We start from the raw sequence: 17,043 nt of genomic DNA, 5'->3' as shown, positions 1-17,043 counted from the left end.
TATATATATATATATATATATATATATATATATTAGGGGTGTAACGGTACACAAAACTGACGGTTCGGTACGTATCTCGGTTTTGAAGTCACAGTTCGGTACGGATTCGGTACAGCAGTTTTACAAAATTGCGTTTTATTAATTTTTATTCAACAGTGGTTTAATAAAAAAAAATTGTCTGTCCTTAAATGAATTCAATTATAACTAAAAGTTTCTTAAAGATAATGCTGTAAACTATATAGGGAGCCCTTACATATTGCTATTAAAGATTAACAACAGAGCCCAAACTATTAGCCTAAATTCATTTGCTATTTATTTTTAGATATAATAATCAACACTCATAAGCTTCACATAAAGCAGTTTTTGCATTAATATGTAAATCTAATTATTATTATTTTTTGATTTATTTGTTGAAATATAATCATTTAGTGGCTGTAATTTTCATGACAGGTTTATTTAAACATACATTAAATAAACAAGATCACTAACAGGCTAAGTGGTATATAATGAATATATATAGGCTAATATAACGAATATATAGGCTAATATAGTGCATGTATTCAGTGAAAGAGTTAATCTCTATAGTGAACTCACAGCTGTGGACACTGAATGACTTCTGAGGTAAATGTGATTCTACATGACATTGTTTGTTTACAAACTGTTTTATTGTCTTTCCGCGGTTGAAACACCGATGGAGCGATTACACAACATATGATACGTTTCAGTAAGTTGTAATGTATCCTCAACATACCTTTAGATATTCATTTCTTTAGGAAGAGATTATCGCGTTCACTCGCGCGCCGCGCGCTGCCGCTTGAAGTTGAACTGATACGCGTCTATCTGTCACGTCACATAATAGAGCGTTAAAACGGCATTTATCGTTTGAATTTCGTGATAAAATGGAATGAATACTTAATATGTTCGTGTGGGAACTCGGATTGAAGTGTGTTCCGCGCTTTAAACAAGCCGACTGTTAACTGTTATAGATTACATTCATAACCGTTCGGTACACGCGCGCACCATACCGAAAGCCCGAAACGTTAGTTCGTCTGTCCATGTAGTTTTCAACCGATTTATGAATAAGAACAGAAAATTACCGCTCCACTTCACATGCCCAATGGAATTTGAACTTGCTTTGCCAGATTGGTTGGTGTATATACATGACAAACGGGCATTGGTGAATTGTGTAATACTTTAAAATATATAATATATAGATTTGTAATTAAATCAACACATTAGCTCTGATTATGGATGAAAAAAAATATTGGTTTACATTTTTCCCGTAAGGCCACATACTCTCTGAAAGGACCATATTTGGCTCGAGAGCCGCTTCCGAACAGAGGAAAATCAGCAATCAATCAAAACGCACGCAACCCATAGCAACGCGTTATGGCAACGCCTCAACAGAAATTGTCCGACTTTTGAGCCGTTCCTTACTATTGTATACATTGTCATCAATGTCATGTTATAATAATCACATTTATTTAGTTTTATTGACCACGATATTATCATTGATACTTGTCTGAGAGGGGCACTTTTGATTCATTTTGAAAAAGGGCAGGGGCTCAAGCACCCAAAGCCCCCCCCTCTGCACGTGCCTGGTGAACGTGATTTCACCAAGTACAACATGTTCCTGGATCAACATTCCAAACAAGCGATCAGATTTGAGGTCAAGTTGCTTAAACCGAGGGTTAGGTGATTCTCATCAGTGTTTAGGGGTAGGGATAGGGTTATGACAATTTTTTTTAATTAAAGACAGGAATGTTGTTCCAGTATCAGCAAAATATGTTCATCCAGGAACATGTCTTACTTGTCAAACTCACGGTGACCCAAAAGAAAGAGATGATAAACAATGACCTCTGCTGGCATGTTTTATTAGTAGACCAAAATTGTACATTTTTGCTTTTGAGGATTTAAATGATATAATAACGAAATGTATTGGAATGTATCAGATTAATTTAGTTCCTGTTGACTTTTAAAGGGAAAACAATTTACTTTTGATCTCCACTAAACGTGACCAACCCAGTGGACATGCATGCGTCACTCTGTCCTTTTTGCCATGTCTCTGAAAGTTATGAAAATTTCCATCAATTTGTGAATTTTGTGTTTCCTAAACGTAAATAGGCCTATAGGCTATAAAAAACAAAATAAAAAAACAAAACAGAAATAACCCAGATAGCAATGAGTCGGCGGACCACCGGCGGTGATCCGGCGGCTGTAGAAGCGTCAGAATTGCGTAATCGCAAACACGTTTGACGGCGCACCGCCGGCGGCAGCCGCTTTTTAAAAGCGGCAGCCGGCTTCCTACCGCCTTCGTACCGCCGCCGGCCCGCAGGCAAACCGCCGTTCCGCCGCCTTTATACCAAAAGGCGGCCCGTCGGAGGCAAACGCTATTTTCGAGCGATCTGCCTCCGCTTATTGTGTAATAAATAATATATATATTTATTTATTATTCATATATTTGTAACATGCAGTTTATGATGGATAATAATTGAACAAACCAGATAAATTCCCATTTGGCATTTTTATTCCACATTTCAAAGTACATTAACTGTCAATGATACAAGATAATATAAATGAAATATAACAGACAATAAATAAGCTTAAATAGGCCTATAAATAACAAAACATTTTTACTAAAGAACCTGCATGTTTCCAATTAAATTTTGGTTAAAAAAAAAAAAAAAAACAGCCTTACAAGCAAATTATAACACTTACAATATTTGTTAATAACAAATAGGTCAGCTCTGGGATGAAAAGAATTACCATTAAATATTATATCAAATAATGAGGATATTTGGTACCAAAGAATGTGCAGGATACCAAATAAATCGAGGTATAACATCACATTTAACAAGCCATTTCTAACAATAGGATAAATGGTAATAATTTAGAGTAAAGCTCTGGAGAAGAATAGAACAGTAGTAGAACAGAACATTATAACAAGCCTGACTATGGGTTCTCCGGTTTTCCCCGACCTCCAGAATGAGGCAGCGCAAATTGGCTTATCTTCAGTGATTTCTTGTGCGCCTATATAAAGGACAAACAACCTCGCCATCCCATATCTATCCAAGGAGCTGCCTTCAAGGCAGGGTCACAGGGAATAAAAAAAAAGTAATTTCCACAGTGAACAGTGTGGATTGGGTGAGTGTAGCCTGAAACTTCTGGCTTCTTTAGGGGTCTTGATGTTACTGACTGCAGGATAAAGAAAGGGTTCCAGGTGTCAGTAGTCAGCCTAGGTGTAAGAGGTCGGCTGTGGGTCCCTCTCAGCTGTGCGGCGTCTTTTTCCACCTTCACGATCAGATGCTCCTTTCAGGTAACGCATGGCGCTAACCTGGACCGCCTCATCAGTGGCATCCTGGGTTGCCGGGTTCTTCCGGATGGCTCCTGTAGAAAATACAGATCTGTCATTCCATGTGAATGTCATAAGGCCACACACATCTACTTAAATATATAACAAATTTATATATTTATATATATTACTTTGAACAATGGTCTTCAGGAACATGGATAAAACATGCTTTATCCCCTACACCCGTCCAGGTTGTATTAATGGAAAGGTGATTAGAGAAGATACTCTGAAGTATTCGCCACACGGTTGTCTTTAGGTCCCTCCCACATTTGATTGCCAAAAACCGAAGCTGAAAATACAAAAAAGTGTTACAAATTACATATCTCTGAAGCTTCTCATACATAAATATAAAAATGTGACAGGCTGTGGATTCAGACTGTAGAATATGCAGTGTACAATCTTAAATTTTACTTTTTAGATTACCCTAAAGCATTATAAACAAAATCAGCACACTTACAAATCGTTCCTGGAGCTCTTTATCCTGCCTCAAACTGTTGTCAAGCCCCCTGGCAGGGATAACTCTCCAAAAGACACATTGGCACTGAAATGTTGCAGCATAGTGTCCATTTTGTTGTCCATGCTACGCACAACATCGCCAAACTCTCCAAGACGTCGCAGCATTAGGGTCTGATCTGCACCTACAGGGGTTCACAGAATAAAAGAATAAAGCAGTCAGTCCTGGTCCCTCAACTACTAAACTATGACATTTACAACTAGGTCTACTACATGTACAGGTGGCCCCAGTGGGAATTAAACCAACAACCACAGGTGTTGTTTGCAAGTTGTACCTGATTGCCCAGTACGAGCAAACGTCATCAACATTGTCCCAACTTGCTTCACCTGCTCATGAAGTGAGCCGCTGTCATCCGAAGCTACAAAATGAAAGGCATTTGGTAATTTTGGACCTATATCACAGTCAAAAAAGTAAAATTTAAGAAAGAGTGCATGTTCTCACCTGCTTGTGCATTGCTTTCCCTCAGGGCTTGGTTCTCATTCTGGAAATCTACATAAAAAATATTTTATTTTAATTATATTATATTATATTATATATATATATATATATATATATATATATATATATAAAACAACAACTACAGGCACAATTTTCCATACTGTTAAAGTTTCCAACATCTGCAATTTCCTGTTTGTCCATCTCAACTCCTTTCAATATTCTTCTCCTTATAGCCCAGTAACTAGACATTGTGACTAACAATTTATTTACCTTGAAAGCCGAAACGATTGTCCAACAGTAGGTCTCGTGGATGAAGATAACCGATTGTGCTCTGGTCAAGGTATCTGCAAGAAAATGTGAACAAAACCGCATTGTTAACGTTATATACAGAATATACAGTAGCTATGCTGTGGGGGGAAAAACTGGTCAGCCAAATGTGGAACAGTAAAATGTATTCATTCAGTATAGTGATTCAAGTAAACTGCATTGTCCTCAAACATAAAAAGTACAGCAGTTCAGAGAAATAACTCATAAATGACCTTAAACGCTAGAAGAACAGTAGCAACACAGCACATGTTAGCTAACACTTGCTAAAACTGACCTAGCAGCATGCTTGTTCGGACTAACTCAATCATTTAAATAACCTATATACATCATTCTGTTTTGTTAGAAAACACCAAAAGTTAAACTTAAGTCTTTCTAGATGTAAAGCTTTGGCTAACTTACCTACAGTAGCTAGATACATTTTAACATGTAGAACATGCTTGAACTCAGTGTGTAAAAAAGGCGAAACAGCACGTGTTAGCCAACACTGTGCATTGTGCACTATATCAGCGTGCGTGTCTGAACAAACTAATTAAAACAACCTACCGGTATATACATCAAAAATGAACATAATATTGTGTGACACAAAAAGGAAACATGTACTTACTTAAACGCTCGTAGTCGAGGATATTTTCTGATCTCCTCTCTTCAAATACTAAAACCATGTGATGAGCGGCCGCTGTTGGTAAATCTGTATGTTTTACCGGTTTGTCTTCCGCCTTTTTTAGGTATACTGCCCCTCTCGGCCGGTGGAGGTACTTCTCTGTTTTTTATTTTTTTATTTTTATTTAAATTAGTACATGTATAGACAAGTACAATACAAAAAGTACAATGAGAGAAAAATAAAAATAATAAAGCATTGTGGTACAGTTCCGAATATGTAGAACAAAGAATAACAACAAATGTAACACTGTATATAAAATAAATCATAAAAATAAGAATTCTGAGATAGAAAATACTTTATAATATTAAGGCAGTCACATGAAATTGAAAAGCTTTCAGGTTTCTGTTTTTGTAAGCTTTTTGTTTTGCGACCTCATGTTTGAGAGGGTTTCAAAGTTGTAAAAATCAGCTTTATAAGAGGTAATATTAGAGGGCTTCTTTTGAGTTATTCTTGTCTTATGAATGTAGAATTTTTCCTAAATAATTAACAATATATTTTTGTTTTTCAGAAAAATATGGGTTTTGAAAACAAAGTAAAATGTCATGAAGTTAGTTCAAATTTTTTGTCATGTCTATTTTAAAGTCAGTCCAAAAAGAAATAGAAAAAAAGGGCAATACAAAAATAAGTGTTATCCTAAAATGAACTTTCAAACTTTCTTAACCCTCCTATTATGCTAAAAAAAAACAAAAGTATTACATTCATGGGTCAAATTGACCAACACTGTTTAAACACACTCGACATGCAAATAATCAAGTGAAAATTTAAATGTAATTTCCTAAACCTAACCTTATCATGGAATCAAGAGTCAAGAATCTGTTATAAACCCTAATGGCTTTGGAGCAAAAAAACTAATATTTGATATAATTCACATATAGGCTATTATGATTTTATAATCGCTTCAAATGTGAGAACTAGTTAAAATGCTGTCAGTTCCACTCTATTTCCCAACAAGCCAAACATAGCCAACGTGGCTGGTCGAATTTGAGAGTAGAAATCCTTGTATTTCACAGCGGCTTGCCGCCAGCCGGCCGCGGTCCATTAGGCGGAGGCAACCGCCAGAGAAAATGAAGCCGGCGGCCCGCCGGCTAGTCGGCCGCGGCATCTCGCAAGAAATGGGAGTGACGTATTCGGCGGCAAACGTTTCATCACCGCCAGCGGGACGCACCTATAGCCGACAGCTTAGAGCCGGCGGCAAAAAGAAGCCGTGCCGATATTTTTTGCTATCTGGGAAATCAGCATTCCTGGCTAATTTCCTGGGCACACTGATCTATTATAGTTCAGTAATTGGTCACAAAAAATACTAGACAGTTTTATTGTGTCTCGTTTTTAATAGCGTAATATGTTGTGCGGAATTTTTTCATAAATAAATATTTCATCCGAGAAAAAAAGGATAGAAACCCCGCCCTCAGCCTCGTGATTGACGTGCTTTTCGTCCTTTCGATTCGCTCCTCGCGTGTGACATCATCGGTCGTGTCGTTTTTCCGGTTTTCGCTACGTTTCCGCTTCCTTTCTGCCTGCACGAGCCCGCTTGTGAACACGCCAGTGTCCCTCTCTCCGTAAAGTGAGTGAATAAAAAAACTGATTTAACAAAAACACCTAACCGTCAAACGAGCAAATAATGAATGTATACGAAGCAATAAAGACCCTCAATCCTTTATTTGCGAGATTGGTGTAGTACAGAAGCTCGGATTGATGTATTGATACACAGTCCGCTAGCAGTAAAAACGTTACACTCAGCCATGTGGCTCATCACTTAGCCATCGTTTTATTTCAAGTACACTAAATATCAGCTAAATATAACTCTTCTGTAGATGGAAAGCTCAACTATTGGTCAGTTACGTTTTTGTGTTATGTACTTTTTCATTTAAAAAACTTATGAATTGAATAAATTGTGTAAAATTACGATTCATTTACATTCAGAACTTGTTTGTTATATTTCAGTTATGGGTAAAATCATTATTGTGGCATTTAAGCTGTCAAATATTTTTGAATTACAATTGCTCAGGTCAAAACTGTAAATGTTAATGCATTAATTTCTATTTATTTGATGTAGGATGCGTTACGTAGCTGCTTACCTGCTCGCTGCCCTTGGAGGCAAAGAGAGTCCCAGCACAGGTGACATCAAGAAGATCCTGGAGAGCGTCGGTATTGAAGCCGATGGCACCCGTATGGACAAGGTGAATATATTCATAAAACTGCATGAACACTGACAGGATCAAATGTTGTGCTTGTAAGGGATTACTTCTATTTGCCTGTTGTTAATTTGCTTCTCTTTAATGTCGACTTTTCTGTGTTGTAGGTTGTGTCCGAGCTCAATGGCAAAAATGTTGAGGAAGTGATTGTCCAAGGTAAGTTGGTAGTAGTTTTAAACTGGTAGCAAAGTGGTTAGTTGTAATGGACTTACGGATGTTTACATCCAGGCTTGGGTACCCATGGCCATGGAAAAACTGGAAAATATCAGGGAATTTTAATTTCAAAGTTTCAAAAAGTTTTGAATATGTCAAATCGGCTGACTATATAAAAATGACCATTCATTCTAAATACTTACCCTCCATAAGATTTTTGTTGTTTTTCGAAATTCATAGATATTATTCTTGAAATCTGAGAGATTTCTATTTTTCCATTGAAAGTCTATTCACCCGAAACTCTTACAGTTCATAAAGAGATTGTAAAAATGCATATGAATTCAGTGTTTAGTCTTCTGAAGATGTATGATTGCTTTATATGATGAACGGCTTTCATTCACATACAAACACTGGTCAGCGAACCTACATAGAGCATTCAAATTTGGTAAACAGAAGTGCAACCTAAAAACTTAACGTGCAAGAACCAATGAGGTTCATTCTCACATCAGAACAACATGTTTGAGCGATTATACCTTGGTCTGTCTGAATACTGTTCTGATCGGCTGAAGGTGTGCATGAAAGCCGTTTAATGCACAGGTAGTTCAAGTAAGTTTAATCACTGTTCTATAATAATGTGCTGTTTTCATTGAAGTGCATTCATATACGTCATTCGCACACAGGAGATTCAGGAGAACAAACCAGGGTTTCCGCGGGGTCTAAAAAAAGTCTAGAATTTGAAAATCTAAATTTTAGGCCTTAAAGTCTTAAATTCGCTGAAGTATTCTGTTCTAGGGCTTAAATAATTTGAAATATAATGAAAAATCAACATGCATTTTTTTTGAGATCCTGCATTATTTGTAAACCAAAACAAACAAGATTTACGTATTATATTGTCATGTGTGGCTGTTGTGCATCTAACACAATACATATGGTAAATGTGGTGTCCTAATTATGAAAAGTGTTAATTTCTAGAAATTACCACCACAAAATCAGTCATTTTAATCTCAAAAATCACACAGACACAATCCTGGTGGGATTGAGCTATGAGGAAGTGGAAGTTTGTCGATTTGTTGAATTTGAATAAATTAATTTATTTAGCAAGTAAATTTGTGGCTGTATTTCCTTTATAGGTCTTAAATTTCATTCAAAATGGTCTCAGCAAGGTCTTAAAACCCTGACAAACGGATCAATCTTACCCATGACTTTTGTAATAAAATAGCTTCACTGCTGAATCGTTACATTATATTTCTCATCGACGAGGGGGTTACATCACTTTAAGGAATTCAACTTGCAGCTTTTGTTGTTGAGAGAAGCTGAACCTGATATGCATCTTTCTCTCTCGAATTCAAATAAATGCTGTAATTCATTCAAATAAATGTAACCTTGCGCACTTTATCTCTGTCTGATTCAAAGCGTAATGCTAGATGAGGAAATTAATAACTTGAAGAAAAATTCCAGCTTTAAAATAGTTTCATAGGAATTGTTCTTTGAGTATAATCCTATAAAAAGCCTTATCCAGTAATCACTACCTAAAGTTGGTCAAAGAGTGCATGGGAACCCTGCAGAGTGTCCTGAATAAAAAAACAAGGGCTTTTTAATTCTTTCCCTGCCAAACACTGATTTTTCCAGGTTTCTGTGTTTTCACTGTTAGACGCTAGGGAGCTATTACGCAACTTCTGAATGAGTACAGGATCTCCTGATCAAAACACAGATGAAGACGCAAAAAAACAAGCTATCGTATGCAAGCAGATGATTATGTAAAATAACGTGATCACCATTAAACAGCATATAAATCAAAACTATCTAATGTTCTGAATGAAATGTCAGCCCAGACGAGCTCTAGGACTGTGCAAGCATTAGGGGTGTTGATGGACTCGATCTACTCCATCTGTTTGATCATCGTTCTGATCCAGATGTAGTCTTTGACAAAAATGTGATTTTTCTCAGCTTTTTGTTCAAAATGTTGCTTTTTTTATGAAACTTGCCCATTTTCAAGTGTTGATAAAGGAATGCATGAAGCTAGAATAAAACGTTTGTTTAAAAGCAGAGGGTCTGCTCTTTTGGTATATGGCCTGTTCAGATATTCATACAACAAAATATTCTATGGGCCATTACATTTTTGTGAAAACGATTTAAAAAAACCTGGCGGTGGTTGGCAACTACTTTTAAAAATGCTGGCGGGGAAAGTTAAAGAGGGTACATGATCAGTTTGGTGAATTGAATCATGTGTTTTGTCTCTGTCTTACAGGTTTCAGTAAGCTGGCCAGCGTGCCGTCCGGTGGTGCTGTAGCTGCTTCCAGCTCTGCCGCCCCAGCCGCTGGAGGATCTGCTGCCGCCCCTGCAGGTCAGTGTCTTGTTTTACCTTATACCTCTCCCTGTCTCTCTAATAGATTGGATGGCATGGCTCAGAACTTTTCAACCTATGTGTATTTGCTCTTAAAAAGCTGATTTTCAATCAACCTTTTCAACCAAATATTTATTATAGTCAAGTAGATTCAAAACGTTTAAAGAAACTAAACGATAAAAATATAGCTGAAAGTAATCAAAGTAGGTTTTCACTATATAAACACTATTAGATTATCAATCAACAAATGTTTTGTTATTGTCTTTAAATTTATCTTTTATTGGCATATTTGAGATCATATTTAGGGCAGTGTTTCATTAAATTTCAATGAATCCCAGATAAGTTAGCATACATTACTCATTAATGGGGAAAAAGTCCAAGTGCCAAAGGCACATGCTGTGACTGTTTGAACAGTGTAATTTTTCTGTTATGCTCAAATATGAACTTTTCAGGGTGGAGTGTTGGTTGGTTTTTTAGGTCCGGTAATGTTAACGTCTCTATCCCTTTTCTTTCTCCTGCAGCGGAGGAGAAAAAAGAAGAGAAGAAGGATGAGTCTGAAGAATCCGAAGACGACATGGGATTCGGACTCTTTGACTAATCTGTCTCCTCGGGACCAAAATAAAGTTTATTAAAAAAAATTTGCTTCCTTGTTCATTTCAGAATTTAAGTAAGGTTTATAATGTGGGAGAAGGATGAGTCATTAGAATCTGTACACCATGATCACACCCAAAAGCGCACGATAACTGCTGTCTTTTGAGCCTTTTAATAATGCCTTAATGTAAATTGTCTTGTAATTTGAAAATGGCTGCACTTTAATATTGGCTTACCTGAAGACACTTATGAATGTTACGTCAATCATGTTTAAACCTTTGAGCAAGGAATGAAAAAATAGGTATACTGTTCGCATACATTAGATGGAGGTCGATTCTCTATATATTACCATTTAGTCAGATTATTAGTCATCGTACATTTTCACTGCTTTGAATCTGATGCCACTCAAATATTTGTTTTTCCTCCAGTAGTTTCTGCATGCATTCATGCAAAGATCCATTGGTTGAAGGCATGAGATCAGTAGTCTCTCAGTGCACATAAATTATGCTAAACATTGATTACAATAAGCTTCATGACAGCAATCCTGAGCATTAAAAATTCTGTTCAATATTTCTCCCAGCAAAAATATTAAAGGCTCTCATTCCATATAGATTTATTGGATCTTTGCATATAAAGTGTAAACTAAAACCTTTCGAGCACGGCGTCCTTGCACTGTTGAGGCAGTTTCTAATCTCGTCTTTTTGTGGCGTTGGGTCTTTCATTGACCATTGGCTTGTGTATGGATTTGGGTTGGATATGGAGTTTCCCGGTTATAATGTGGCACAAAATGTTTTGGCTCTTGTGGTCGATTCCTAATTTTTTCCTGGAAGCCGGTTGTCCTTTGAGTCAGACATGATTATTTAATTTCAGTTTTGCTGTTGTTTGCACTCCCAAATATTAAAACGGCTTCATCTTACGGAGAATGCTTAATCATCCCAATTCATGGAAATTCCAGATGCCTGCAGTCAGATGTAGCCAACACTAGCAAACCCTTGTGTATGTGTATGATATAACCTCTCCGTTTCACTTTCATGAGATACATTGGAAAAAAGCATTTTGACTTTCAGTTTTATTGAAAGTTTGAAGTTTTACTGCAAAAGTACATTAGATAAAAGATCAACAAACATGCATAGAATGGATGCAAGATGGCAATATATTAAAAATAAAACAATAAAAACATTTAAAAATATGAAGCATTTTGTGTGTTCATGAAGTCCAATTGAAATACAATTCTATATAATACAAAATACAATTAGTAAATGTTGAAATTAGCATTAAATAAGATTAATAAATGCTGTAGGAGTAGGCCTATTGTTCATTATTGGTTCATGTTAGGCTGGCTTAAAAGAGACCATTGTACTATTTTATATATAAATACAATTATTGACAAAGCTGAAGGTGGATTAGTGTTGAGTGACCAGTTGGAGGCGCTCCAACTTACTTTTTTTGCCATTCAGAATGCTCTTCCATTCAGTTTTGTATTATGTTATTGTTTTGAACTTAAGTTAATAAATTTTCAACCGTATGTAGGCTAAGCATGTGCAATTTGGCCTGTAGGTACACAGAATTTTGGCGATTGTTGTGTCGAGAAAATAATTCATGTAATTTGAAAGATGTAGTCATATTGAATGAATTTTGTGCCAAAGCGATGATAAAATGATCCACAGTTTAAGCCCACAAAGATTTCTGTTGTGAAGAGTTCTGAAAAAGTGACCCAAGTATTGAGAAATGTGCCCTAGCGCTTGTAAACAACGAGTGACGCTAATGAAAAAAGACATAAATGAGTTTACTCAGATAGCCTACTAAAAACATAGGCCTATATGACCGTTTTGATAATTTATCGCACAAGTTCACATTGCCATGTTTAGGCTATTGCCATTTCGACTACTATGATGTAAAACAGATCAATGTGAATGTGACATTTGGATACATAAAAATTTGGTTGGTTTGCTATTAAGTGCTTGAATAACAAGCTGGAGGCGCTACAACATACAAAGTGAGTACAGATTTGTTTATTATTATTATTACAGTAGCTAGGATACATTTCTCAACTTAGGTAACTTTTTCAAAACTCTTCACACAGTTTTCCTAACAACATTTCAACATGGCACAGCAGTAAAACTCAAATCAAGTCATAGCTTAATGCCATAACAATAGCAAAGGTTTTCACCCAAACACACTTCGAACACTTATAAAAACGACCTAAAAAAAAAACAACAGGTAGAAGAAGTATACGTGTTCTTTTGTTTAAAAAAAAATATTTACAAAAAAGAACTCTCTACTGCTTATAATTCATTTCAAAATGTTATGGTGCATGTTTACATTACAGTAGGCTACACACTTATTCCTAAGTTTCCACTTTTGTATAGATTGTAAAGAAATGCACCAAGCTAACACCTGCAGGTGTTAAGCAAGCTACATCGCTTTGATAGTATTTAATTGTTTAGATTCTGAATAAGCCTATATTTCAATATGGTATTACTGTAGAAATATAGCAAATGTCTGTCTTATTAAATTTTATATTATGCTAGGTTTTGAACTTAAGTTTAACAGTTTAAGAGAGAGAGAGAGAGAGAGAGAGAGAGAGAGAGAGAGAGAGAGAGAGAGAGAGAGAGAGAGAGAGGCAGAGAGAGTAGGATATGTAAACGTGAAAAAAATTGTTTTGCTGGTTTGTGTGTAAGTGAGAAATGTATTCATGTAATTTGAAAGATGTCATTGAAAGCATTTTGTGCCAAAAAAGATTAATAATCCCCAGTTCAGCTCACATAGACTGATGTTGTGCTCACTGAAGAGTTTTGAAAAAGTGAACTAAGTATTGAAAAATATGTCCTAGCAATTGTATATATATATACATTTATATATATATTTATTTGAATGTAATAGCCATTACATTAAATACTAAACAGAACATGAACGCTATGAACAATTTACAAAAAAAATTTGCACACAACACAAGCCTGGTCCCCTTTTTTCAATATTTCAATAGGAGAACTGATTCTCCTATTTAAGCACATGCCTAAACTCCACTTCCTTCAAATTAGTTGTCTTTTTCTTTTCTTTCTTCCTTCCCGTCATTTTGTTTTCTTCATCTGTATACTGTTATTTTTTTGTTTTGTTTTCTTTTGGTTGGATCACACACACGCACACATGCACACGCACACATGCACATGGGTTTCCATGTTTTATGGGCACTTTCCATAGACATCATGATTTTGTACTGTACAAACTGTACATTCTATGCCCTAAACCTATGCCCATAACAAAAACACATTCTGCATTTTCAAAAACAAACAAACAAAAAACAATTTAGTGTTATTTATAAGATGTTTTCCTCATGGGGACCAAAAATGTCCCTACAAGGTCAAACATTTCAGGATTTACGATCCTTTTGGGGACATAGGGTTTACCAGGACCACACACACACTATTTATATACTGTACTGTATATCTTATCAGGCCCGGTTCTACGGGAGTGCTAAGCACCCTCAACCGCAACTTCCGCAAGCAAAAGCACCCTCAGTTGATACTGTAATAATATTGGCGAAACAGATTTTGCAGATTTGCAAATTTGTGTCCGAGCTCTGGAGAGCGTCAAATGCATCTATTTACAGCGAGTTTTTGCAGGCGAGAGTGGGGTAAAGTGAGAGAATTTTTATATTTGCTTCCCTCTAAGCGAGCTAAAATGATATATCAGTAAAATTGACACTTTTCCCATTAATTCAGGATGTTTCAATGGAAATTATCAGAATGTATTTAGGAGAAAGGTCAGTGAAATTATGATTGTTTTTTAAAAAGTCGTCTTGTGTCTCACTTTACCTCAGCTTAGGGGTAAACTGAGACAGATCAGTGAAATCAAGGGGTTAAAGTGACTTACTTTTTACCACTTACTTTTTCCACTCTGAAACTACCATAACAACACATGTTGTAACAGTTAGAATCCTAACAGCTAGCTTGACAACCACACAGTCCAGAACTAATGTCGGACTAGTAACAGAATCATGGGGATTGGTCAATTAAGCACACTTTTTTTCTAAACACTTGAATGAAACCCTGAACAAAATCAAATACAACATAATATAATTCAAAATGTTTTAATTAACATTCAAATGACAGATAGAACCAGTTAGACTAGAACACAGTCTGGGGGTCAGAACACAGGACCCTTAGGGCCAGCTAGTGTCTGGGGGTCAGAGCAAAGGACAATCAGAACCAGCTAGAACAGCCTGGGACTCAGAAGTCAGAACACAGGACTAGACCCATCAGCCTACTGTCATACTCTACAACTAGGCCTACTCTACATTCCAGCCCTGAAGGTTACAGGGAAAGATGAGGAGTTGCTCTCTCTGTGTGGTTCCTCCAGGCCTTTTAGGTTGAGGCTGCTTCTTCACCACATCACTTTTAGGAACATGTGCCCTATGTTGTCTTCCTGGTGTATTGCCTTGCCATGATGGCTTTTCTACAATGTTTATGCCATTAAAAATAAAACATATGTAATGTAATATTAGATTTAAATATGTTTAAGACTAAACTTAACTTGTGCCTCATGTCTCACTTTACCCCACAGCATTTGTCTCACTTTACCCCAGCGCCACATTTTTTGAAAAAACGATCTCTCTTAGCAACTGAGGCTAATCTTCAGCTAGCATCATCACATGGTTTTATATGTTAGTAGCTCATCAACATGTATGATATACGTTTTTCTACCTGAATCAGTTTGCTTTGGCACAGCAGTTGATTAAGTTGACAGCAAGACAATTTACTTTTACATGCAAAAAAAAAAAAAATTTCTGAAAAAAAAAAACATGCTTGCCTCAGCACATTGAGGTCCTCCTTCATGGCCAAGGGCAAATTGGAGGGGCTTGAAAACATAAGGGTCATGTGACCACAAATGTGTTCTGTTGACTAGATACAGGGGGTGTCTCACATTACCCCGTTCTCCCCTAATGTAGCCAATCAAAGATATAGTTATTGATTTATATGGATATTCTTATGAAATACAAGACATACTTATGAAAATATTATTACACGTCTTTTTACATTACATATTGTCCCAAAACACATTCATATGCAAATTAGATACAGTGTATGCATTGCCTAGAATGGGAATGATAATATATCAAATTATTCTGTATCTTTCATAACATTGAGAATCATTTTCATACAAAGTTGGGATTTAAAAAAAACTTGAAGCATAAAAATTGATTGGTGAATGAAAAAAAAATCCCATTGTTTGTCTATTCATGTCTTTTAATTTTCTCAATAAATGTGTTCTGGTGTCCTCTACAGAGCAGAGGATATAGCATATAACAATCTAAATTCTTATATAGCATTAAAAAAAATCTAAATTCACAAAATCTTTTTTTCTGGTTCTCAGGAAGATGACTAGCAACGCATTAAAGCAATGTAAAGGCAGACAAATAGATTAATAGACAATTTGCAGCAAAATATTTTTGAAATTCCAATCATTGGTAAATGTCTTGTAAATAAATAATCATACATTTCTCACTGTACACTGCTGTGGTGGAGTCGTTGCTTAGCCTATCTGCACTAGAGCACCCTCAGTGATTTCAGAAGCACCCTCAGTGATTTGATTCTGGAACCGGGCCTGTATCTTATCAATGAATATATGCACATTTTATTTTATTAAAAGAAATAAAATAAAAAAAAGTGAATAACTTAAATGAAAATAGACATACAAATGAGGAAGTTAGATTCTTTAATCAGACACTAGAATGTTATATAGAATAAATTATGCTAAAAACAAAAGTCCATTTTGCATGCTCTTAAAACCCACACCATCTTTACTGTTCATATTACTCTGTACCAAGTGCTGAGGTAAAAGTTTGAAGTCTTCATAAAGTGTTGTACTGCAGCTATAAACACTCTATAAACTTAACATGTTTGCATTAATATAGAGGTGAGTCTTCTTTGGTTTGCTCAGTTCAGTCACATCAGGTGTAGAGACATTTTATAAACCTCGGATTGGGCTGGACGTGGATTTTGCAAACTGTGATGTGACGGATTACATTAGGAAAATCTGACTAATTTGCTCCGCTATCTGGGAAAGCCTGAATTTGTGAAACATTAATGTTTATATTGTGTAAAAAGGCTGCAAAAGACCATTATTTACTTGATACAAAACATTCTGAGATGGAGCACTTTACTGAAAATGTATTAAAACGTCAATTAAAGTGCATATTTGTAATTCGTAATTAGTAATTACAAACTTTGTAACCTTCATATAGTGAGATGTACAATACAAAATGAAACCATAACTAATAACAATTAAACACACTCAAAGACCAGCCAGTATGGCAGAAATGCATTCGTTTTGTGATATAAAAAGTAGGCTATATTAAAATAAGTATTATTGATTTATTTAAACCAGAAATAAAAAGGATAAATCATATTTTTATCAATAAAATATTTAACATTGTATATCAACTAAACATAAATATTATAAATACTATTT

At 35.8% G+C, this 17,043-nt stretch overlaps 2 protein-coding genes across 2 annotated transcripts; one reads left to right on the top strand and one right to left on the bottom strand.

Annotated features, from left to right (window-relative positions):
- Positions 1–2,507: 2,507 nt before the first annotated feature.
- On the bottom strand, positions 2,508–7,053 carry LOC307122474 (uncharacterized protein; the record flags this gene model as incomplete). The annotated part of the gene is made up of 7 exons (XM_079846454.1): positions 2,508–3,387; positions 3,484–3,641; positions 3,810–3,990; positions 4,141–4,224; positions 4,308–4,355; positions 4,575–4,711; positions 7,046–7,053. The coding sequence occupies 5 exons, from the start codon at positions 7,051–7,053 to the stop codon at positions 3,839–3,841; spliced, it is 429 nt and encodes a 142-aa protein (XP_079702580.1). The 3' UTR covers positions 2,508–3,387; positions 3,484–3,641; positions 3,810–3,838.
- LOC307122471 (uncharacterized protein) lies at positions 6,738–11,730 on the top strand. The gene is made up of 5 exons (XM_079846452.1): positions 6,738–6,853; positions 7,346–7,469; positions 7,592–7,640; positions 9,886–9,981; positions 10,503–11,730. The coding sequence occupies exons 2-5, from the start codon at positions 7,347–7,349 to the stop codon at positions 10,577–10,579; spliced, it is 345 nt and encodes a 114-aa protein (XP_079702578.1). The 5' UTR covers positions 6,738–6,853; position 7,346; the 3' UTR covers positions 10,580–11,730.
- The last annotated feature ends 5,313 nt before the right edge of the window (positions 11,731–17,043 follow it).

This window comes from Gobio gobio, assembly GCF_949357685.1.
Source record: "Gobio gobio genome assembly, contig: scaffold_228, whole genome shotgun sequence".
Taxonomy (NCBI): domain Eukaryota; kingdom Metazoa; phylum Chordata; class Actinopteri; order Cypriniformes; family Gobionidae; genus Gobio; species Gobio gobio.
The sequence above is the reverse complement of the archived record's forward strand: the minus strand, read 5'-3'. Positions and strand labels throughout refer to the sequence as shown.

Excerpts from the sequence above, each read along its gene's own strand:
- LOC307122471 (XM_079846452.1), top strand. The coding sequence starts at position 7,347 with ATGCGTTACGTAGCTGCTTACCTGCTCGCTGCCCTTGGAGGCAAAGAG. Across the intron at positions 7,641-9,885 it reads TGAGGAAGTGATTGTCCAAG|GTTTCAGTAAGCTGGCCAGC; the intron begins GTAAGTTGGTAG and ends TCTGTCTTACAG. Across the intron at positions 9,982-10,502 it reads ATCTGCTGCCGCCCCTGCAG|CGGAGGAGAAAAAAGAAGAG; the intron begins GTCAGTGTCTTG and ends TTTCTCCTGCAG.